Source organism: Rosa rugosa, chromosome 2, assembly GCF_958449725.1.
Source record: "Rosa rugosa chromosome 2, drRosRugo1.1, whole genome shotgun sequence".
In the NCBI taxonomy this organism is placed as follows: Eukaryota; Viridiplantae; Streptophyta; class Magnoliopsida; order Rosales; family Rosaceae; genus Rosa; species Rosa rugosa.
The window spans coordinates 47,894,636-47,918,238 of NC_084821.1; the positions used below are offsets into that span (position 1 = coordinate 47,894,636).

The 23,603-nt window shown below is 38.3% G+C and overlaps 3 protein-coding genes and 1 long non-coding RNA gene across 5 annotated transcripts; 1 reads left to right on the plus strand and 3 right to left on the minus strand.

Moving 5' to 3' along the window:
• Window positions 1–3,465: 3,465 nt before the first annotated feature.
• On the plus strand, window positions 3,466–4,624 carry LOC133731915 (zinc finger protein CONSTANS-like). The gene is made up of 2 exons (XM_062159363.1): window positions 3,466–3,996; window positions 4,106–4,624. The coding sequence occupies exons 1-2, from the start codon at window positions 3,505–3,507 to the stop codon at window positions 4,343–4,345; spliced, it is 732 nt and encodes a 243-aa protein (XP_062015347.1). The 5' UTR covers window positions 3,466–3,504; the 3' UTR covers window positions 4,346–4,624.
• A 2,560-nt stretch (window positions 4,625–7,184) lies between these two features.
• On the minus strand, window positions 7,185–10,423 carry LOC133734818 (universal stress protein PHOS32-like). Of its 2 annotated transcripts, none has more exons than XM_062162425.1 (3): window positions 9,535–10,423; window positions 7,815–7,861; window positions 7,185–7,547 (listed from the first exon to the last, which is right to left on the minus strand). In XM_062162425.1, the coding sequence occupies exons 1-2, from the start codon at window positions 10,277–10,279 to the stop codon at window positions 7,854–7,856; spliced, it is 753 nt and encodes a 250-aa protein (XP_062018409.1). In that variant the 5' UTR covers window positions 10,280–10,423; the 3' UTR covers window positions 7,185–7,547; window positions 7,815–7,853. The 2 variants fall into 2 exon arrangements, with proteins under 2 accessions (XP_062018409.1, XP_062018408.1); XM_062162424.1 differs by having other exon boundaries at window positions 7,185–7,556; window positions 9,535–10,420.
• A 1,183-nt stretch (window positions 10,424–11,606) lies between these two features.
• LOC133731916 (tRNA (guanine(37)-N1)-methyltransferase 1) lies at window positions 11,607–16,741 on the minus strand. The gene is made up of 9 exons (XM_062159364.1): window positions 15,820–16,741; window positions 15,219–15,317; window positions 14,747–14,866; window positions 14,481–14,647; window positions 13,862–13,932; window positions 13,418–13,560; window positions 12,620–12,731; window positions 12,000–12,112; window positions 11,607–11,906 (listed from the first exon to the last, which is right to left on the minus strand). The coding sequence occupies exons 1-9, from the start codon at window positions 16,690–16,692 to the stop codon at window positions 11,766–11,768; spliced, it is 1,839 nt and encodes a 612-aa protein (XP_062015348.1). The 5' UTR covers window positions 16,693–16,741; the 3' UTR covers window positions 11,607–11,765.
• Window positions 16,742–17,348: 607 nt separating this feature from the next.
• LOC133734019 (uncharacterized) lies at window positions 17,349–19,514 on the minus strand. The gene is made up of 2 exons (XR_009858015.1): window positions 19,236–19,514; window positions 17,349–17,577 (listed from the first exon to the last, which is right to left on the minus strand). It is a non-coding gene; the product is annotated as an uncharacterized LOC133734019 (long non-coding RNA).
• Window positions 19,515–23,603: the final 4,089 nt, after the last annotated feature.

Here is a 23,603-nt window from a genome sequence, read left to right on the forward strand (position 1 = left end):
GATCACCATAAAACTTTAAAATTACAACATGAACGTCCATTGTTATATATGATTGTGTGACTAAAACTTATTTTACATATAATTTTGTTATTATGATGAGTATATATCTGTGTGTACTTAATTTACACAAATATTAGGCTAAATAATTGGTACATACAGTCTGTGAGAAAGTCTAATCACACTAATTTCAGTGAGTAATAGTGTGAGCATATTCTTATGTAAGACTCAATCATTCAGTTCACACGGATATCTACAATTTAAAATTCATTTATTTATTATCAGTGTGAAAGTTAATGTTTTAAAATCTGTGTATGTTGCTTCTTTTGCTAGTAGTAGACTTGGAAATGAAAATTAAAAAGCAAGATAATACACACACACACATGCGAGTATCATAGACAACCTCATATGATATTTGCGTATACTCCATATAAATACTATTACATCCTTCTCTTTCGTTTTTCTATTACATAGTGCAAGCAGTGTTCGAAACAGTACATTAATTCATTGTCGAACTCGATAACCCTATAAAATCATCTCAACAAAAGATCAAATTAATTGAAAATTATCAAAGCACTTGACAATGTTAACTACGATCGAAAGAAATTATTTTCTCAATATTAAAATAATTTCTTTACGACAGGTGAAGGTCCTTAATTGAAGTTCTTTTCTCGAAACTGAGAGCAGTGAGTTGGAAAATAAATAAATTCTAGTGTCATAATATCCAAAACTAATGAACATTTTGTCTACATTATTGAGACATACAGAAGACTGAAATACTATCCATATTTTGGATCATAAGATGGAGAAATGTTTGGAGTCTTTCACTAGGGTGGACCTCATTTCTGCATCATTCTAGTCGTTCCCCCTTGGCCCCTACTCCTTATTGCTCTTGATTGAGATTTAAGCTCAAAAACAAAGCAAAAGAGCAGGCACCTTCCCTTCTGTCTTGATGCAGAGAACCTCATATCTTCCATCACGAACTCTCCGCCACAAGAACAATTCAACTATATATGTACATTCATTTCCAATACTACTAGCTGTTTTCCACAACTTGACCTCCCCCACCTCAGCATACAAAGATTTCCTATGATGGAACCATATGCCACCCAGGACCATCCTAAATCATGAAGTTGCCACATGATTACGCTCAAAAAATTGTATATCAAAATAGAAGAAATGATTTATCATTTTGTCTTCCTAAATATACATACAATAAACAATCGTTATTAAGTTAAAATAATCCAATTTTCATCTAAGTTGTGTTAGAATCAAGTAAAGAATGTATATTGGAGTTGAGATGTCCATTTTGCCCTTTTTAAGAGTTCAAAGGCTGAAAAGTGGGGCCCTATATTGGTTCCAACTCAGCAAGTGACGACACAAATTGAGGGGAATTTGAAATTTGGATGCAGGTGATGAAAATTAGAAGTGTAGAGATCATTGTGATTAAAAAAAAAAATCAAGGTCCAAACTAATATTTACCCTAAAGTTTGAGGGAATAAACTGAATTTAGTCATAATATTTGTTAGCTAATACGCATTCTAATTGAATGTTATTGTTCCATTTTAACATGATTAGACTCGAAAAATTTAGTGACCCAATTGAGCTCATCATCAATGTTGTTTTTAAGTACAATAGTAAATATGCATGTATAATCTGTGATTTTTCGTTTTGAAAAAGTTTGATGATACATTAACGTAGCAATATATTAAATATAGGCCAACTCTTTATAGCAATAGACCAACTCTCTACAGTTGCAGAGTATGTCAAGATCAAGCTAAATTAAGTCTTTGGGTTCCCTTTGACAAAGTCAAAAAAAAAAAAGATCAAGCTAAATTAGTCTACCAATACATAAAGTGGGTTTACTTCTGTATCAATCTACTCTACTTGATTTATCAAACTATCAATACATTAATGTACTATAAAAAAAACTATCTTTTAAAATGTTATAGCTAACTAACCTCATTACTATTTAGTTCTTATTTATTATTTGGGTTTTTATTATAGGTGAGTTCTAAACTTTCTTGAATTGGACAGAATGGTACCTGGACTTTTAAAGTGATCAAATAGGTACCTGGACTTCCAAAACCACATTATTAAGGTGTTTCCTTTTATATTCCGTTATTCCTCCAATAAGTGCGAAGGTAAATAAGACATTTCACTCAAATTGGCCACTAAAATGACTGTCATAACTTCATCTGACATGCACAAACACATTTCCTTCATTTCTATCTTACTTTCCCTCCAAACTCTTCTCTCCAACACTATTCATGTGAAATTTTCCATCAAATTTTACCTCCAGTTGTTGTCTCCCGATAAATAATAACAATATCCAACATTCTAACATCATGTTTTCTTGAATAATTTTTATTGTTCTTTAAAAGTTAGCCCAGAGTTGCAATTAATTTTTACATAATAAAATTAAGAAACCAAAAAAAACTGATTATACAACAAAATATTCTAGAAAAACAAAGTATAAGGATAAAAATTAATTGCAATGATTTGCCCTTGCACTTAACGGAGAAATAACAGAATATAGATGGAAAAATCTTAGTGATGTGATTTTAGAAATTTAGGTACCTATTTGATAATTTTAAAAATTCAGATACCATTCTGTTCAGTCTTTCAGACTAAACCCTTTTTATTTTCGGGTCAGCGTTTACTAGTTTAGTTAGGTATCAAACATTTGTTCGGGAATGCATCCCAACAAAGATCTCTAATGCCAACGCAACAATATATGCCTAATACATGGCCACCATACCACCACGACCCTGCCCATAACTTCCTGGGCCCTAAATTAGTCTCCCACTTCTTTATTGGCTAATAAACCAATAATGTTATCTGCCAAAGATAAAATGGATTTAAAAAAAGAGAAAAGATTAGGCAAAAGAATTCTTATTACTCTACTCATTGCTAGCCGAAAGCCAGGGCATGGATCATAATCTCTTCCCGTAGGGCCAGTCCCACCAAAGCAAGACCCTTCGACGAAACCCACCTGCGAGTCACGTGGCCACGAATCCCTAGTGGCGCAAAACCCTCCACGTAGGACAAGGCTCGAATCCAAGCATGCCCCGTCCTCACAGGATCCACAAAATAATAAAATATATTTTCCCCTCTCCATAAACGAATAGACACGTGTCGCGCTCCGGGCTGATCCTGGTTTTGTAGTGGCGGTTTTTTCGAATCCTCTGTTTTGCGTATTCCCGTATTTCGCTGTCAGCGACCAACCGCATCTCGCCACCACGAGGTGGTAGAAAGTCAGAGTCACGTGACAGGCACATGACTACCTTGGAGGAAGTGGATTGAAGGACGTGGACCTCAGAGCAGGGTATAAAAGATATGAGGCTGCCGAAGAGATATTTTCCATTCTCTCTCACCTGTTCTAAATTGACGGAAGTGTCCCCGATAGGGTTATTTGCGTAAATCCAGTGCGTAAGAGAGAGAGCTAGCTCCATATATATTCGTGGTGTGCGAGACTGGCTGACTGGGAGAGAAAGCTAGGCGAAGATGAAAGAGTGCGAGCTGTGTGGAGTGAGAGCTCGGATGTACTGCGAGGCGGACCGCGCGAGTTTATGCTGGGACTGCGACGAGAAAGTTCACGGAGCTAACTTTCTGGTGGCGAAGCATCCGAGAGTTCTTCTCTGTCACGTGTGCCAGTCGCAGACGCCGTGGACGGGTTGCGGAGCCAAGCTGACGCCGACTGTGTCGGTCTGCCAGAGTTGCGTTGGAAGCTGTAGTAAGATTGACCTGAACGAGGAGCAAGAAAGCGAGGCAGAGAATGAAGAAGAAGAAGAAGATTATTATGATGATGATGAAGATGAAGAAGATGATGACGTTGAGGATGAGGAGGATGAAGAGGATGAGAACCAGGTGGTTCCATGGTCATGCTGTTCTTACTCGCCGGCACAGCCTCCACCAGCAGTGAGTGGTTCGGATAGTGAAGCCGAGATTTCGGTGTCGAAGCGACTGCGAGAGAATGTAGATGTGGATTATTCTGATGTATGAATCATCTTAATTCTTCGTGTTTTTTTTTTTTTTTTCCTTTTTGCCTTTTTATTTGATTTGTAACATTTTGTGCAGAAACTAAAGTTTCAAATTAATTATGCAGGATGAGGTAGGGTTTGATGGGATGTCCTCGTTTGGTGGTTCAATGAGACCGTTGAAAAGGCCGAAAGTGGGTGAAGAGAAGAATGGTGACGGAGATGATGGCGGTGAATCGGAGTGGAGAGCAACGGCGATCATGAGCTCAATTCAGAGGCTGGAAAAGGAAGTGATCGACGGCGCTGGTAATGCGTCCACCGCGGTTCTTAGGATTTGCAAACTCAGTAGAGATGAGAACAGCCATTGATATTAGTTCCAACTTAAATTTCTAAACGCACATACGTAGAACCTTTTGGTAGCAAATAGCTTTGTTGTTGTTAGCTGTTTTCTTTTCTTCTTTATTCTTTGCTGTTGATGTTGTCTATAAACCACATATTTTTTCAGTTAACCCTTTCGTTCATATGAACAGAACATGCTTTATTTATCTTTGTGGTCAAAAGCTTTCGACGGCTTTTAGTTAGATAGTTCTGTATATTTGAAGAATATTACTGTAATTTTAGCTAAGATACAACTTTCGTTCCTCCTCCTTTCGTTGTGTCTTGGTCATAGTTTCGTATGATGCTGAGAGTATGTGGGAGATTTTACTTATAAAATAATGTGAAGATCAAGGTTTTGTCAAACTTGAATGTTGGCATCTAAGAATCATAGTGGCATCTAAGATCAAGGTTTGCGTTATATTAGCCTAACCCATTTTTCTTGGTTGAATGTCTGCGTGTAGCGGCTGGGATAGCAGTGCTATAAATTGAATATTGAATGGTGCTGATATTAATTACACTTCTTTTTTAATAGGGCTAAATATTAGTTAGTACCCTGTGGTTTAGGTCCAAAATCAATTCAGTCCCTGGACTTCTAATTTCATCAAAAACACCCCTGCACTTTCAATTTTGATCTAATAGGTCCAATTCATTAATATTATGTTATGGATTCAAGTTATAGTTGGATTATTTGTTGAAAAACTATTTATTTTTAATAGTAGGACTCACTCCTAAATTGACTATGCAGACCACCTCGACACCACATCATAAAACATAGGCCATATATGAGCTACATTAACAAGTTAAATAACTCAATTGTCGGAAAACTAACAAATTGGACTTATTAGATCAAAATTGAAAGTGCAGGGGTGTTTTTGATGAAATTAGAAGTTCAGGGACTGAATTGATTTTGGACCTAAACCACAGGGTAGTAATTTGTATTTAGCCCTAATATATAACAGCTAGTCATTCATGAACGGAATTTTGAAATTTTATAACTTATGGGTCCAAATCTTCTGTCCCTAAACTCTGTCTCCTTCCCTGTCCTCCTATAGAAATTGGACATCTGGACACTAACCTGACAAGAATTAACGCCGTAGACCTATCGTTTCTGAAAATAAAAAGAACATCTCCTCCTGTCTCCCATCTTCATCCATTTCTGTTTGAAAACCCCCCACTCATCCTCTCCAATTGGTTCTTCAAATCATCATCATTAACAAGACAAATCGTGAAATCAGTCCATAACTTGGTTTTTAACAGAGATTCATTTTGTGGAGACCGGAATCATGACTAGCTTTCTTTAGAAATTTCTATCCGATTCCAGATTGATTCCAGAAGAATCAAAGGAAGAACCCAGAAAAACCAGGGCGGAGTCGCAACATTTTAGCATCCAAAAGCTAGAAACTTTGTCTTTAAAACATGAGTCAACCTCCTTAAACCAAAACTATCATCACCAATTGCAGATTCCAAATCCTTGAAGTACGTAATTAAAGAAACATATAAGCTAGAATAGATTCCCTTGAAAATCCATTTATAATCAATACCCAGATAGAGGAAATGGAAGAACCACAAGGACACAATTCAATGATCTATATTTAGTTTACAACCAAGTGAATTAACTGAAAACCCAAGACCAGAAGAATTAATTGAATGTTTCTCAGGTATCTTCAAGCAAGGGAACTTCGAACCTGGCCGATGATTGAGCACTTGAGCCCCTTGCTTTGATTCTGTTTAAAACAAAACAAAATTGCAAAGAGTATATATATAATATATTTGGTCTGGAAACTTGCAAAGTAAAGCAATGAAGATTTGAAGAGTAAACGGAAGGGAGCTAACGCTATCAAAGTGCTGTCAATGAAATGGCCATGTGTCAATTTTAATTGCCAAATGTCAAGTTTTTATAGGGAGACAGGGAGAGAGACAGGATTTTGGAGACAGAAGATTTGAAGCCATAACTTATATAAGCAAAATCAAATGCTCATCGATAACTGCAAATTGAATATGGAATGGTGTTAATAGAAGTGCTTTTGTTTTTTTGGGTCGGGATTAAGCTTTTGACTTAAATTGCGTTCTCATTTACTCCATTTTAGGAGGATATACTTTCTTGTTTTTAATGGTGACTAGTTGTCTAGTTGCTATCTTTTTCTTATGGGTAAAATGCATGATGCAGACCAAACATTGAAAAAGAGAATAAGATAAGCTAAAGCTGCACCATCTCCATCTAGAACGTTGGACATTGGTCTATCATGAATTAAAATACCTAATTCAAAGGTGGACTCGGCCCTAATCTGAAAGCTATTTCTATAAATATGAGATATTGAGTCATTGAGATACTCTATCCTGGCTTGTTAAGACTTGACTCCGATCGATCCAATCCGCGTTCACCGACATTAGGCCATATTAATATTGACTAGGAAGACAAAGCCACATGCAAATGAGTTCTTCGTTACAACATTATTCACTAACGAACAAATTCCTATCCTGTTGCCATCACAAGGTTTGAATGTACGGATAAAATGATGTTGATCGCTCCAGAAGGTGCATGAATTTTGTATACAAAAACAAACCCTTGAGGATATATACACCGCTTCTGGCATAGAAGACGAAAAGAAAAACAAAAGGCCGAGTTCTATAACACGACTTGTAACTAAACAGGGTATTCAAGTGAAAAAGAAACTTAACCCGATGAGGTGTATTTGTCCTAGTTTGTTCATTTCGAAAGTTGTACTAAACACACGGGTCACGAGAAAGGTGGGTAGCAAACCACCAAAAAAAAAAATCAAAAGGGAGACTGAAAAAGTCCCAAAAGCTAATCTAGTTTACACATGAACATCCAAAGATAGTAGTAATAGCAGCAACTAGGGTTTGTCCAGAAATCCATGTATAACAATGCAGATTCATGATAACATGTGCATTACTGGCAACAACAACAAAGCACATCCTTGAAATTAAAAACGAGTATGGTCACACATACAGCAGTCAAACAGAGTTCCAAACGCCTGAATTCCAGAAACCTCATTCATTAACCATACAAATATCGACTCCAATCCTCCCAAAGTTACTACAGCAGACGGCAAAGCAGTTGGCGAGGACGGGTGGGACGAGAAAGAGCAGGCTAGCAGCACCAATCTGGACTAACTCCTCCTCTACATGTCAGCTAATCCAGTTGAATCCAATCCCAGTTGACTCAGACATCTACACAAACTGCATTATATAAAACCAGCTGACTCATTCACATTCTAACCAACTAAAGAAATAAAACCGTTTATTGGTGAAAAGTTAAACTAGCAGGCAAGAGAAGATGAAACTCCCAGAAATATAATTGGATAGAAAAGGTACGATGCTATAATTTCATGTGATCATGAGTCTTATCTCTGAGGTATTGATTCAAGGGCCAAAAATAACATCAACAATTTACGAGCCAAAACAAAGACTTTTGGGAACCAAGAAAAAAGGGCATACCTTTACTTGGGAAGATCAAACTATTACTTGGAAGACCTACTAAGCATCTGCCACAAGACAAACAACCATTAACATCATGCATGTGCAACCCATCCTAAAGATACGCTCTTATAGACCAGTATTAAAGTTCATAGCACAAATCATCTTAAAATTAAATTTCAAGGCAGGCCAAGGAAACATGCCAAAAGGGTTGAGAAACAAGCTTTTTATCTGATACTATGCAGTGTTCCCTTGTCAATTTTGAAACTAAATATCTGTTTTTTATTTAAGATTACGCATATTCTTACGTAAATTTCACATTTATGTATAGGCCATAATTGATGATACATGCCAAATGTAATCAAAACTTGTGCAATTTGAAACGAATCTAAGTAGATATGGCAGTGTCACAGACTCGTAATACATTGCTTGATCAACAAGTACAGAACAATTGTATCTAGATCTTATTCTTGGTATTCTAACATAGATAAAACATGATTGGTAGGCACCTAATATTCATTCAGTGGGTCATAAAAAATAGCTTCAAAATGTTCTTTAGGGAAAAGCTAAAGGATAAGGCCCTAATGAGAATGAGAATTTTGAGAAAACATGGTAAGTTTTATAATTTCCTTCTAGAATATAATATTAGATGAAGACTTGATCCGAAGTATGTAGTCATATCAGTTTAAACTAGATGAAACAAAACCTCCTGTTCTGGTAAGGAAACCAGAAGCAGTAATGGATGCTAATGATAATTATACTCCTAAATACACAGCTACCCAGAAACTAGATAAGGTTATTTGTTGTTCACCATGTATTGATACATGAATCCTACTTAGGTCCCTTATGGAAGCTGTTTAATTTAAAAACAACCAGGAAGGGGTATCTAGCAGAGTGGGGCAAATCTAACAGCAGCAGACTAGTGGAATAAGAATAGACATCCTCTTAACCTTCTCAACTTACAACTAACCTTATACAATTACATCTACTTTTGGGAGCCATGGGATAGGAAAGGTGATGTCCAGGAATAGCAAAATAAGATGACTGCTGATCAATTTCTTAAACAAAAATTTGTGAATGGTATACCATTTGGCATGGAAACTTACTCTGCCACTTAATGGGAGAAAAGGCAGTCCAGCTTTTGCCGAAACCTAGTCACACAACTAGTAAAGGCATAACTTGGACAACACTTTTTTCTTTCATAGAAAAGTTATTAAAAAAGCTCAACAGCCAGAAACTAATGCATAATTATTTTAACATTTCCTAGAACCCGTGCACATCTTGATCTAAATGAAGGATTGTTCAAGGAAAGAAAAAGGTGAATGCATCCAACTTTTCTAAATAAAAGAACTTAATGATGCTTTCAGAGAATAGTCATGAACTATTAACATTGCCAAGATCAAAATTTGCATAATCAAACGTGCTCTGAAAACTTATAAGATAAAATAAACTTATACAGTTCAGTACACATTGCAAGCAAAGGACGATGAGGAGTTCCATTCAGCTACATCCAAAATTAATCAAATCAAAAGAGCCGCTATAACTTTCATAGTGATCGCTGAAATGACGGTTCTCATCAGGATCTATCAAAAGATTTACACAGACAAGCTAATGAAACACCAAGTTATAACCAAAATGAATAGAAAATCATCGGATCACAGTTCACATATGCTATACAAAAACAAGCATATATGTCCAGTGTGCACAAATTAAACCACCAATTAGTGTCACAATCCCTCACCTTTAAGATGCTCTTTCTCGGCGGGGACGGGCTTGATCACAGCCTCTTCCTCCTTAACGGCAACCACAGCCGCAGCGGCAGGAGCTCCGCCACCATTGTCATCATCCTTATCCTCAGGATAACGTACAACTACAACAGGACAAACACAGTGATGCACACAATAATCGCTCACACTGCCAAGCCTACCATCACTGCCACGCTTCACCGCCCCGAAGCCTCGGCTCCCCATGATGACCGCACTGAGCCCTAACCTCTCGACCTCCAGGCACAGCCGCTCCTTCATATCGTGGTCCTTGACGATGTGGATCTTGTAGGGAATCTGAGCCTCCTTCAAGGGGCGAGCGAGATCGCCGGCCTTGGCGGCGGTGAAGGCATCGAAATCGTGCTCGAGGTTCTGCTTGGAGTGGTGGTTGTGGACGTCGTGGGAGGGGTCGACAAGCTCGTCGTTGGCGGCGAGGGAGAGGTCGGTGGAGCCCCAATCGGCGCCGAAGAGTACGGAGGTAGGGCTGACGTGGAGGAGGATGACGGCGTCGCCGGGGCGGATGTAGTGATCGACGGCCCAGCGGACGGCGTAGGCGCTCTCGTCGGAGAGGTCGACGGCGACGCCGAGCTTGCGGCGGGCGCCGGCGGTGGGGGTGGGGGTGGCGCCGGAGGGGGAGGAGTGGTGGCGGGGAGAGTTGGGGTGGTGGATTCTGATTTGGGGGAGTTGGGGGTCGGCGGGGTCTTGGGGTTGTGGGTGATTCATTTGCGGAGGGTTTTTGGTTCAGAGAGTTTGGGAGTTGACGGGAGAATGGTGAAGGTTGAGAATAGAGGGGAGAGAGAGAGAGGGGGGGGTTTTTGGTTTCTAATAAACGCAGAAATGGTGATGAGACTTGAGAGTGGAGAAAGGGGTATATGCTGATTTTCAACTCCGAATGACAGGTGTTTCTTTTCTCTTTCCTTTTAATTCCTTTTTCTCTTTTTGTGAGGATATGGGCTTCGACTTTGGGCTGTCTCTTCAGATTGTGTGCCACGGCCCATTTTCATTTACAATTTCGTTTTATGGAGTGTGTTTTTTTTCTTCAATCTTTTGTGTTTGAATGTGCTCGGATTTTTAAAATTTAACTTTTTATCTAGGTTTTAAGCAAGGATCACGAGTTTAAACCACTTTAACAATTTTGATGAAAGTTTCGGGTATCAATTAAAATATCGAGAAAACAGAAATTTCGGATAAAGTCAAATTACAGAAATTTGAGTAGTTTCATAGAGTTTAAACTCTTGGTTTTAAGGATCTAACCTCTTGGTGGTCAAACCCTACTCTAGACTACAGTTTTGTTTCTTCTCAAAAAAAAATTAGACTACTGTTTTGTCTTGGTGAACCAAAATGGGGAATTAAGAAAAATATCGGAATATCGGATCTTTGGCTCCCAAGTTGATTTGTAACCTACATATATACACAGAGAGTATAATGATTTAATATCACAACACCAGGTGTGCTTGAAATTATTCTTGTATCACTCGAGAGCTAGTCGCTTATTTGCAACAGATTTGCGACAGATAGTTGGACAATAAGCATGCAACGTATCAAAATAATTAGTGGGTCACACTCCTTTTTCTCTTCAAAATATTCAAACTTACTTAATGATGAAGAGAAGAGGGAGAGTGAAAATCAAGTTCCTAATTTATTAAGGGCATTTTAAGGGCACGTTTACTTACTTGGAATGGAAATGAATGATTACGGGATAAAAACATTCATGTGTTTACTAACATATAAAGGAATTGGAATGATTCCGAGTAAAAGAATTCCTGCGTTTACTAAAACATGACAGAATCGGAATTGGTGTAGGTCCCACCTCTTTATCAGGAATCGATTCCTGAATACTCAGGAATTTGATAACGAAGGGGGGAGATGGGTTTAGGAATCAATCCTCCGGAATCAATACCGATTCTTTTCTTCTCTCATTCCACTTGTCTCCGATTCATAATTATTTTCCATTCCAAGTAAGTAAACGTGTCATAAGTGGAATTCTCGATAGAGGGAATAGGAGATGCCAACGGGGCTTAGTTTGCTCCCATAGCTAGAACTCAGGGGATAAACAGGAAAATGGAAGTGAATTTTGATACATTATAATTTCAAAATGGTACGGTTATGGATGCTAAAAGCAATTTTGCTTAAGCTGACTACAGCACCATATACAATCTATGATCTATCTAATTTATGTACAACATTCACGAACCTCAGCTCAACCTATTTATATATCCACTGGTTTTGAAAAAGCTACACTCTTTGGGAGGATAAATGATGCACACAACATCCATTTCCCTGGTGCAACAAGGCGAACCCTACGCATTTCTACATCAACTGCCACTTCTGACAGTGCGATTCTTATTCTCTGCATTGATTTACAAAACGAAGGGATGAAAAACTGATGAAAGGTATAAATAAAGCCTGAAATACAGACATGTGAGCGCATTCAGCACCGTACCTGATGGAAGTCAAACTCCGGATCTTCAGCTTTGGAGAATCCATAAACATGGATCATTGGCAAGCTAAATTCTTCATCCTTGGATCTATCTCTTAAAATTCCCCGAAATGCATCTGTGCATTTAGACAAAATCAGAAATAATTAGTTTAAGTAGTGCGGTAGCAATCAGACTCTGACTTTAACAACTTTAGAAACCAACTGATTTTACAGGTCTTCACTACTCTTTCACACAGTGCAGGAAAATAGCTGTCATCAACTCATTTATCCCTCCCTGTGTTCTAGAAAAAGGGTTCTCTAAATGAGGCAAAAACAGAGTCTAATGAACGGTAACAGATTAACCCAACTTGCCCAAATGTGATGAATCCCCGAAAAACCAGGTGAACACTATAATATTATAATTTTTTTTTTTTGGTCAAAACTATAATATTATATGATTACCGAGTTTACCTGTATCACTAAATTAACCATAAAAAAAAAATAAAAAAAAAAAACCCTATTGTAAATTTAATTGGTACGAAAAAATATTTATTACATGTTGATCAAGTATAAATGAGCATTCCTCAAACCAATAATTAATGGATGAATTTAGTTTTAAGCAGAAGTATAGAAGTCCAAATCACCTAGATACTCTGCAGCGTCCTTTGGCAAATTCATCACCACTTGTGTAATGGATTTAGCTTTATCACTTGCAAACATGGCGCTAATGAACCTCCTTCCATCCATATTAAAGACCTAGTCCATAGTAAAAAGATAATTAATATGAAGCAAACCATTTCCTTGTTCATATAAAACATCCGTTGGAAAACTGCAAAGGAAAAATAGTTACTATTGACTGAAGGTATGGGATATAGGAATGCTACTGCCTATGTTGTCTACCATTGCTTAAGTCACCCCTTAAATCACAGGAATATAATAATGAAGAAGATTAATTTGATTCAGGGAGATCTACAAAAAAGAAAGAAAAAAAAGGAAAACTCAAAGGAAAAGAAAGTGTGAAACAATTTCGTACAGATAATAGTTAAGCTAACTTGGGAAATCTAATGTTAAGAAAGATTATGACTGTAGGGGTTTGTTATTTTGCTTTTCATCAACCACAACTAATTCATAGCAGCTTATAATCTTGGCAACAAAGGAGAACTTTACTAAACTTTCACAATAGAATCAGTTTTTTTTTTTTTTTTTCGCAATACAAATAGGGTAATAACTGTTTCTTCACTAATCAAGCTAAAAATCATCTGAGAAGAAATACATGATTGTTTGACAGATCAAGCACATGCTGTGCTTTGATATTCACCTAATCTCTCTTCCAAAGAAATAACTGTTATGTAGTATTCTACTTCTCAATTCCCATGATTCCTCACTCAATCAAAAACAAAAAGCATTGTGATTATATATTACTGCAGTGAATTCTTTCATACCTTAATCTTTCTATCGAGTTTGTTGATGCCACTATTTCTTTGCAGATATTCAACAGCGTGGGGATTCAAATCATTGGCATAAACTCGTTTTACAATCTTTGCTGCAGAGATAGCTATTGGACCAACTCCAGAGAAAACATCACCTGTCAATAGCAAAGAAATATGACTGCATGAAACTAAGCAGCTCAAATTGATGCTTTAAAATTGTAGGAGATGAGGAAGCAAATTCAATTCTCTGTTATAATATGCCCTAATTATTACAGGATATTACAATCTGACTCAAATGTACAGCTCTAGATAATGATTAGAGTATTATCCCTGTAGGGAACTATGTCTCAGGTAGAGCATTTTTCATTTTTTTTCTTATGTTTTCTTTATGTTTCAAAGATACAGCATATGAGTAACTGTAAACATATGTATAATCAGGCCAAGATGAACACATACACACAACATCATTGCGGGTAAAGCTGTTCAATAGCCTTTGTCTTTCTGTCGCAAGTCTGGAATTCCAGTACCTGCAGTAAAGAACATAAGAATGTGATCTTGACAAGCCATTTATTTTAATATACAACAGCTTTGTCTTTCTCATAAGAAACCAAAAAACACAGACAAAAAAAAAAGACGAGTTTAAAATAGGGAATCCAGAAACATCAGGGCAAACCAGAAACCACTACACGCCAAATCTAAAACAGGGAATCCTCCCTTTGTCGACAATTGTGAATTCCATGAGATCTCTATAAATATACACACACACACACACACTCCAACTACCAAGTAAAACTCTGCCCCTAGAATCTGAAACAAAACAACTTTGGTGTAGAATCTCAAGCAACAGCTCAGAGCTCATTTGGTGGTGATAACATCATGACCCAATTATCTTGACAATGTCCATGGACACTGAATTACTACGAAAAGAATAAAGTAAAGAGACATGAAGGTCAAGAGAAATTTTTAGCATCAAAATAACCAGAAAATTCCTCACAGTAACATAATGAACACAGAAACTTATCAGTTTTGTGCACTAGTAAAAAGAAGAATTCGAACCATTTGCTAAGGAACATACACTGTTGCTAGGTCAACCTGAAATCGCAAACCATTCTCAACTACTTTTGTCACAAGCGAATGATTCCCAGCTAAAACTTCAAGCTGCATTGTTCTATAGTCATTTTGAATGGCATCGATTTTATTTACAACTGTCTGAATCTTTGGCTTATTTTTATCAAGAATCACCTGTAAATAGAACATAATTTTTGTCGCCTATTAATTGATACAGCTGTTGTGCAGCAGATTGCTGAAATGGTCATTATAATTATATTCTAGAATGAGTACCTTAGCTATAAACTTTCTGTAAGGTAAATGTTCATCTCTCAGGTTTAGGTGTGCAATATGGCCGACTGTTTCAAAGGCCGAAGGAACAATCATACCTTCGGGGAGCAAAGCCTCCAATATCTGTCACAACAGTTAGAACCATGGATATTATAACCATTTAGCAGGTCCTTGGACTCAAGCTTATTAAATGTACATGTTTAACTGATAAAACATATTCCTTCAACAAAAAGCCGAAAATAACCAGTGCATGATTGAAAAGTCACAACAAGTCCTTCAAGTGAGGAAACAAATTGGCTACAAGATCTTTTTAATCTGTTTTCAGAGTTAAACTTGGTTTGCTGGATAGATGAACGATAATGTACCACATGAGATGGAAGAAAGGTTTCAAAAGTTTGAAGAACAAAATGAAAATGGCAAGATAAGAATAGCGTGGACTAAATAAACACACCTAAGATATCCTTGTTTGAAATACCTCATTCATCTGCCAGTAATCATACAAAAGAGTCAGTCTGCATCTCACAAGCTCAATAGCAGGCCCCATGCTTTTCGAGGTATTTTCCTTCATCACAGCCTGTAAAGAATATGAAACGAACATCACATCACTGAATCATGGTGTCACAAAACAATGAAATATAAGATCTTGAAATGAAAACCGTCATGTGATGGCAGTGATGCACCAAAGCCTAATTCTGTAAAGTAGATTTCAGGAATGGACCGGAACTCATTTTACATTAGCACTTCCAAAGTAGATTGCTCTAATACCGAATAAATAGCATTAATACGAGGTGGGTAGCATAATATCTCACTCTCTCTCTCTCAAAGAGACCAACACCTTTCAAGTTGAGCATATAGTATCTTGCAACAATCAAGAGAAACAAACCCGAACTTAAACACTTCCATACGCAACTGACTCTGTCCAAGAGCATGCTTCCACATTTTTGGATCATGAGTCGGTCCCATATGCAAATCCTACCAAAATTCAGCTACATTGCAACAAAAACTACAATTTGGTACCTAAACCCTAAACCCTAAACCCTAAACCCTAATGCAAGCAAGTTGTTAATGAAGCAAACCTGGATTGCCTGAGGCAACTCCTCCACGCCTTTATCCCCATACCGTTCATCCAAGAGCAACAACCGCGTCGAACCCCTCCAACTCTTCCTCCCCTGAAACTCATCCCCCAGCAAACCCTTCAAGTCCTCTCCCTCTTCTTCTTCATCCTCCACAACCTCCAGCACCGAAAACTCACCCTTCCGGTTCCTCTTCCTCCCTTCACCGCCGTTATCTTCCTCCGTAACCCTCCTCTTCTTCTGGTTCGGCCTCGACATCTTCGCCAGGTTCCGAAAATTCACATACCCGCGCGAGTCGAACGTCTTCGCCAGCTTCTCTCTGTACAGCACCGCACTCAGCGGCTCGCCGTCGCCGTCGGATTTCCCGTACACGCGGCGGTTCAGTGAAACGACGCCGCTGCTTTGGTCTTCCTCTTCGTTGCTTTGATTTCTATTATTAGCGAGGAGCTCGGCGAGGTCGTCTTCGACTTCGTCGCCGGGGACTCGGCCGATGTTGCGGACGCGAGGCCAGTTCAGCAGGTGTCCCCGGAGGCGGCTCTCGAGGGCAAAACAGTCTTTTGCGGGGACTCGGAGGGCGGCGATGTTGAAAACCCTACTGAAGCTTTCTTCGTCGGTTAGGTTTTCCTCCTCGTCTTGTTCGATTGGCTGGTCTGCGAAGTGGGAAATGGGGGTTGGGGGCTTGGTGCCCTTGTGGAGGGAGGGTCCATAGGAGAGGTCTGGGTCTGGAAATTGGGGGTGGGTGGAGGTGGTGGAGAAGGAGAGGGAGAGGATGGGGAATCTTTTGGGGAGCGAGGGTAGTTTGGGGAAGAGGAATTTAGAGGGGAGAGTGAAGAGGGGAAGAGAGTGAGGTCTGAGGAGGAAGAGCTTGGTGACCATAATCGCTCTGGGTTGTTGATTGGGTTTTTTGCCCGGGAAATCAAGACCCTATAACGGAAAGGAGTCTCAGGGTTTAAGATCATGTGATGCGCACGTGACTTTGGTTTACTGAGGTTTTTTTAAACAAGACGGGATCCATCATTTAGCAAAGGACCAAATAAGGCCCAATACGCAATTTTGACCCACTGGTGCATTAAGCCGGAGATCTAGGCTATGTTTGGTATGGCTGTGCTTCTCAGAAAAGCTGGCTTCTGCTTATTTCTGAGAATAAGTGGCTGAAAAGCAAAGTAGCTGAGTGTTTGGTAAACTGGCTTTTTATAAGTGCTGTCAGTGACAAAAGCAGTGTCAAAGTGTTTGGTAAACTCAAACTGGCTTGTGCTTTTTGTTTGTGGAATGACCAAATTGGACATAAGAGATTATTTTGCCTGGATTGTTTGGTAATACAATGTTGTTCAAATGCTCTTGTTATCATTTTAATCTTTATTATGGCGTGATAAATTTTTGTTAACTTTTAATTTTTATAAATCACAGTGACCATATGATTAATATTAGATAACCGAATTCTAGTTTTTTAATTCATTTTACCTAATGCACAATAACAATCAATTGGAAATCAAATTGAATGCAAACCATGATCAATATTTGTACCAAAAGCCTTGTGAAACATCAATTTATTTGATTTAAGGAACATTGTTATTGCATTCATACATTTCAATTTTCAAGTTTCCTAGCTAAGTTTTACATGATGAAAGATAATATAACTTGCTGCGTTGCTTGGTATTCCGCTTGATCTCCCAATGACTCTGAATTAATACCAGCTGCAGCAACATACATATCAAGTTTTCCTATTGGTATTCCAGTTCCAAGAACTCCAAGGTCACCTATCTAGTAGGAAAAGAAACCAAGAGACTTTTAGTATAAAACATATACTTGCTAGAACTTCCATACTGAGATTAATAAGCGCCAACAGAATGAAGGAACAAGCATAACCATACATGTTACATAGCTATATACATTCTGGAATTTATATATGTAGTATAAAATTCATTTTTTTGTAGAATCAAATATTACAAAAACTATTATTATTAAATGGAGTCTACTCCTTACGGGTACTATTGTAATTAAAATACTCTGAATGCTTCTTCATATTATCATATACATACATGTTAGACTAGTATATTAAAAGGTAAAATTCCACTGGCGGCCAACAGACCATGCTAAAAAATTGGATAAAGAATGGAAAGATATGCTTCTAGCTCATGACAAGATATGGGACCAGAATTCTATCCAAAAAAAAAAAAAAGATATGGGACCAGAATGGGCTTCATGATCTCGTAAGAAAGCAGTTAGGACTTAGGAGCATCTGATCTATCAGGTTCTGCAAATGGAGCAAAGGTAGCAGAGAAACTAAGGTTTGAGCAAATCATGACCAATAACAAACTAAGCAACTGGCAGGAGCAAATCCTAATCTTGCAGCAGTGTGTAAATTATCATCAAGACCAGTAACAAACAAAGTAACTAGCAGGAGCAAATCCTAATCTTGCAGCACAGAGAGTGCAAAGTATCATCAATCTATAACTCTATCTAATCAAGTGAAATAAAAACAACAAGCAACCAGTACAGAGAATGAGAACAGAGAGTAAATTCCAATCTATACAACTGAATCTAATCTTGCATCACAGAGTGTATAATCTCAATCTATAACTGTTGCATAACCATGATGTTGAGATCAGTATCCAAAACCAGAAGGCAACAGTTCCCAAAATTAACACTCCTCAGTTCCAAAATCACAGTTCCAACTTAAATATCTACTTACATGGGTCTATACCAATTGCAGAATATCAACATCTCAAACATTTAAAAGCATCACAACAGTCTTTTGTGTCTGTGCTAGAAGTAGAAACAACATTGAGCAGACAAACACGATAACTTAGTGGTGCCATTGAGCAGACAAGTTCGAAGAAGAAGAAGAAGAAGAAAAACCCAGATTTTGAAAGAAATAATAAATCAAAATCGACCATAACCCAGATTTTTAATTATCAGCAAATGCCAGACAATTTGCAACCTGCAATCCACACAAATACTCAACCAACAAAGACAAAACCCATTAAATTACATATGCTTTTCAAGCCATCACATTCCCAATCAGAAAACCAAGCAAGGCAATTAAAAATTAACTATCATGAACAAACACAAGAGCTCCTAGATTAGAGTTTCCCACAAAAAATAAACTAAATCCAAACATATGAAACGATAAAATTAACTTGCCACAAAACTCACAAACCAGAATGATGGAGAGAAAGAGTAGATCAAGAAAGAGAAAAACGAAAACTTTAAAATCCTATAATCCCCAAAACCACTATTAACAAACGGAAGCTGAGCATTAAGCGAATCAAAGAAGAACCCAGATAGGGATTTGAATATAGAAGCATGACCCAGATGAGCATTAAGCGAATCAAAGAAGAACCCAGATAGGGAATCATAGATTGAGAAATGAAAGATGAAATAGGAACTGAAATGGAAAAGGGAGGAGTTATTAATACCTGCAGAGCTTTCGATTTTCAGAGCCTGGTACGAAAATCTGGGGATTGGATTGAGGCTTCGAACAGGAATGAGAGGAGGCAGTCAGCGAGATGCAAGAGCAAGGGTTTGATGGCAGTGTGGTGTAATTGCTGAAAGGAAGAGAGGACACAACCCGGTATTTCGAAATGTTCATTAAACTACAGTAACTCCCGCTACAGTGGAAAAGCCAGTGCCTGCTTCTAAAAGCATGGGGTTGCTGGCTTCGGCTTTTCGACCAAAAGAAGCAGTGGCTTCTGCCAAAAGCTAGCCAAAAGCTGCTTTACCAAACGCACACAGGTCAGGTGCTTATAAGCAGGGGAGCAAAAAAGCCCCTCCAAACGCACCCCTAATCATGGTGGAGTGTGGATTATGAAATAGACAAAGTGAGTTTTACAGTTTTACTATGCTAAAACTGCTCTCTCTTTTTTGTTTTCTCTTCTATTTTTTGTCTTTTTCAGTTTTTTTTTTTTTTTTTTTACATATGATACAAAAAACTCCATCTTAGAGCACCTAGTGTTAAATTAATTAGGACAAAATACTGTTTACTCCCTATACTTATAGGGAGTCGACGTTTCATTCCCTCGCTTTTCAATTTCATCTAGAAAGTCTCTAAACTCTCCAATTTCATCCGTTTGGTCCTTACCGTCAGTTCTCCGTCAAAATCTCCGTTAAATTGCTGACGTGGCATTCCTTACACTCTAAAATGTTTATTATACCCTCACTTATTTTTTTCTTTTATATTTATTTTATTCTCTCTCTCTCTCTCTAACCTCTTCTTCTTCCTCCCCTCTCTCCTCTATTTATCTCCCCCTCATCGCCTTGTTTCATACTCAATCCCATCCAACTGCACACAGCACACAAGCAATAGATCCTCCATGCATTCTTCTCTCGTTGTTGGATCATTAAAATCATCTATCTCCTCCTCCTCATCAACCACCACCACCTCCATTTTCCCCTCCGCCACCGCCTCCACATCATCGGAATCTTCATCTGATTCCTCTTCTGACTCCTCTTCCAAATCCTGATCCGAATCTTCTTCATGTTCCAACTCCTCCCCGGATCTTCTTCTTGTTCTAGGTTAGCACTTTATTTGCAGAGCTTGGCTGAACATCGATCCCACCAACTGCAACCCTTCCTTGACAATCTCCTTCCCACTCTTCCTAGAATCCACTATAGCAATCCAAGCATCCATAGCAGACACAAACGCCACAATTATATCCACAATTATCCACATCAACATAAACCCAGAAATCTCCTTCTCAAAACCTCGAATCCACGGAGATGGTGAATTGGTCGGCTTTGAAGGAGAGGCCGGAGCGGGCCATGTCGGAAACTCTAGTTCCAATAAACCCTAATTTAGAGGTGAAGTGAGAGAAGATGAAGATTGGGGCTTTGCGGGTGGAGCCAAAGAGGGCGCGGGAGTCGTCGTCGTCGTCGCCGGAGAAGAAATCCTCGTCGAGGGTTCCGACGGGGGTGAGTGGAGGAAGGGGCGGTGGCAGAGGCAGAGGTGGCCGGAGAAGGGGAGTCGGGAGAGGGGGATCGGAAGGAGGGGTTAGCAGCGAGGTCGAGGCGGGAGAAGAGGGACTTGAGGGAAGGGTTGCGGTCGACGAAGGCGGTGAGGAGGTGGGTGTCGTTCTCGACGATTGTGCAGAAGGAGAAGATGAGGAGGGAGAGGAAGAGAAAGGTGAGGAGGTTAGAGAAGAAGGAGGTCGTGGCTTGGCAGAGGAGCTTAGGCATGCTCCGTAGGTGGTGGAGCCGCGGGTGGTGCTGGACTGCTGGTGGTGGTGTTGAATTATTGATCACTCATGGCGCCTTTCCTATCTTTAGAAACGTTTTTTTTTTTTTTGGTTTTCTGGTTCGGTTTTTTTGTTTTGGGACTTTTGATGTGTGTATTGCGTGAGAAGAGAGAGAGAGAGAGAGAGAGAGAGAGAGAGAGAAATAAAATAAATATAAAAGAAAAAAATAAGTGAGGGTATAATAGACATTTCAGAGTGTAAGGAATGCCACGTCAGCAATTTAACGGAGATTTTGACGAAGAAATGACGGTAAGGACCAAACGGATGAAAATTTTCCTGTTTGCAGCAAGCTTTTTCTATTATTTGTTCCATGGCTATCTCTTCCCAATTATGACATTCTTGTCATGGGTCTGCTGGGCATGACCACATAGTATCACCCCTCAGCAAATCAGCTCACGTTACAAGGGACTTGGGATTGAAATAAGGAGGAATATAATTGAACCGAATTTTGATGGGAACTGGGAATTCTTGTTCTTCTGCTCGTTCTTCTTCTTTTTCTCTTTTTAGTTTTTGTTGATTTTGATTTTCTAAATTTTAATTTTGTTTTTATCTTTTAATGAAGAAAAGTTTAATTTTAAGAAATATGTAATGCCATGTAATTTCCACATCACTTGGTGTTGTGTTGACATCATTCAAATAATAAATCTAAACCATTGAATATTTTAAAATCTAATGGCTCACAAGATATGTCAAAATTTGTGTAAAATTTGGTGTCCCTTGATCCGGAGCCATCTCAAAAATTTCATATTTAGGTATCTTTAAAATTTAAATGACAGTATATTAGGAAGATTCTATGATTTGAGTTGCTTTGAGATGACGATGATTCTCCGTCATTTGAATGAGCTATTAGACGGCAGGGTACTAGCAATAAATTTTAAAGTTATAAGATAACAATTATAATCTGTCGTCTGATGATATTATTGGCATAGTGTATTTTTAATTTATCTTTCAGTAGTAAATTACAATCCCTAAAATAGGGGTGACCCATTGTTATCGATTCAATGATTTAGTTGGAAACAACAATTGAACTAGCAACCTTGGTTTAACTATTTTGGCCACCGATCCGACACTAACAGTGTCAGAACCCGATTCGAATGTTGATCTAGTGAGATTTGGCCTTATATGGCCAGATCGGCTATATTTGCATAGATCTATGTGATTTCAATAGAAGAGTGAGGATGTCAGTTATGCCGGTTGTACTAGCTGAATTGTTAAAGACCTAATCGTTGACTGAACAAAACAAAAATTATAGTTGCAATTTTGGGCACCAGTGAGGTTTCTCTCTCTCTCTCTCTCTCTTTCAATGTCATTTTGTCCACCTCTCTCTAGAGTACTGAAATTTGTAGTTTAGTTTTCTTAATTTGGTGCAAAATATGAAAATTGGCCCAATAAACAAAAACTACACTATTATTATTAGGGTAAATTCCTCCTATGGTACCTGAGGTATTGCTACTTGGACAGTTTGATACCTGATGTATTAAAGGGGACAGTTTGGTACTTGAAGTTAGACTCCGTTTGACACTTTGGTACTTCTGTTAATTTGTTTGTTAAATGTAAGGATAAAATTGACATTTAGAATATATGTATAAAAACATAATAAAAAAACATGAGTTTGTGGGTTGATTTTCTTCATAATTTTATAGGTATGAAGACCTAAAATAATACCAAATAATATCATCGCATTGTGTTTATGAAGAGGAGGAAAAATCTAAGTTTTGGAGGAAAATCAGTGGATTCATAGAGAGTAGTACAAAAAAAATATTTGATTATTATATTTTTTTAACATAAAATTCGAATATTTCACCTTCAACATAACTCATAAACATTAATTCATACCTATAAAATTATGAAGAACGGCAATCAACCCACAAACTCATGTTTTTTTATTATGTTTTTATACATATATTCTAAATGTCAATTTTATCCTTACATTTAACAGAAAAATTAACAGAAGTACCAAAGTGTCAAACAGAGTCTAACTTCAGGTACCAAACTGTCCCCTTTAATACATCGGGTATCAAACTGTCCAAGTAGCAATACCTCAGGTACCATAGGAGGAATTTATTATTATATTATTATTATTATTATTTAATTTTTATTTTTTTGGATAAAGTTATTTGGACAGGTGGAGATAATCCACCAGTTTAGGAACATTATAAACCATCCATTGCCCACAGAAACCCAACTAACATCTGGGTCCAGTTTCAATTACTATGTGAGAGTAGTTAGACCCTGCAGCCCCAAGGTATTCCATCTTGCAAGCCCGCATGCATCCAAAAGTCAAGCCTGATGATGACCAAGACTTCCAAGAAGCTGACACATTCACCAGCGTCACGTGGGTCTCGCAAGACCCCGATACTTAGCAACCTACCAACGAGGGACTTGTGAATGGGGGTCGATCAATCTAACCTGCATGCAGATGGCTCCAACACGATCAGGAGGCCATACATGTTAACATGCATGGGAGAACATCATATTGGCCAAGCATCAAGAACGACTTGTATTCTACATAATTAGAGGTGGCAAACGGGCCGGCCCGGCCATTTTAAGCGG

Bases quoted from the DNA above. Each gene is read 5' to 3' on its own strand.
- LOC133734818 (XM_062162425.1), bottom strand. From the start codon at position 10,279: ATGAATCACCCACAACCCCAAGACCCCGCCGACCCCCAACTCCCCCAA.
- LOC133731916 (XM_062159364.1), bottom strand. From the start codon at position 16,692: ATGGTCACCAAGCTCTTCCTCCTCAGACCTCACTCTCTTCCCCTCTTC. The intron at 15,318-15,819 runs GTTTGCTTCATT...TATTCTTTACAG, and splicing joins AGTTGCCTCAGGCAATCCAG to GCTGTGATGAAGGAAAATAC. The intron at 14,648-14,746 runs GTACTCATTCTA...TTCTATTTACAG, and splicing joins ACAGAAAGTTTATAGCTAAG to GTGATTCTTGATAAAAATAA.
- LOC133731915 (XM_062159363.1), top strand. From the start codon at position 3,505: ATGAAAGAGTGCGAGCTGTGTGGAGTGAGAGCTCGGATGTACTGCGAG. The intron at 3,997-4,105 runs GTATGAATCATC...TTAATTATGCAG, and splicing joins TAGATGTGGATTATTCTGAT to GATGAGGTAGGGTTTGATGG.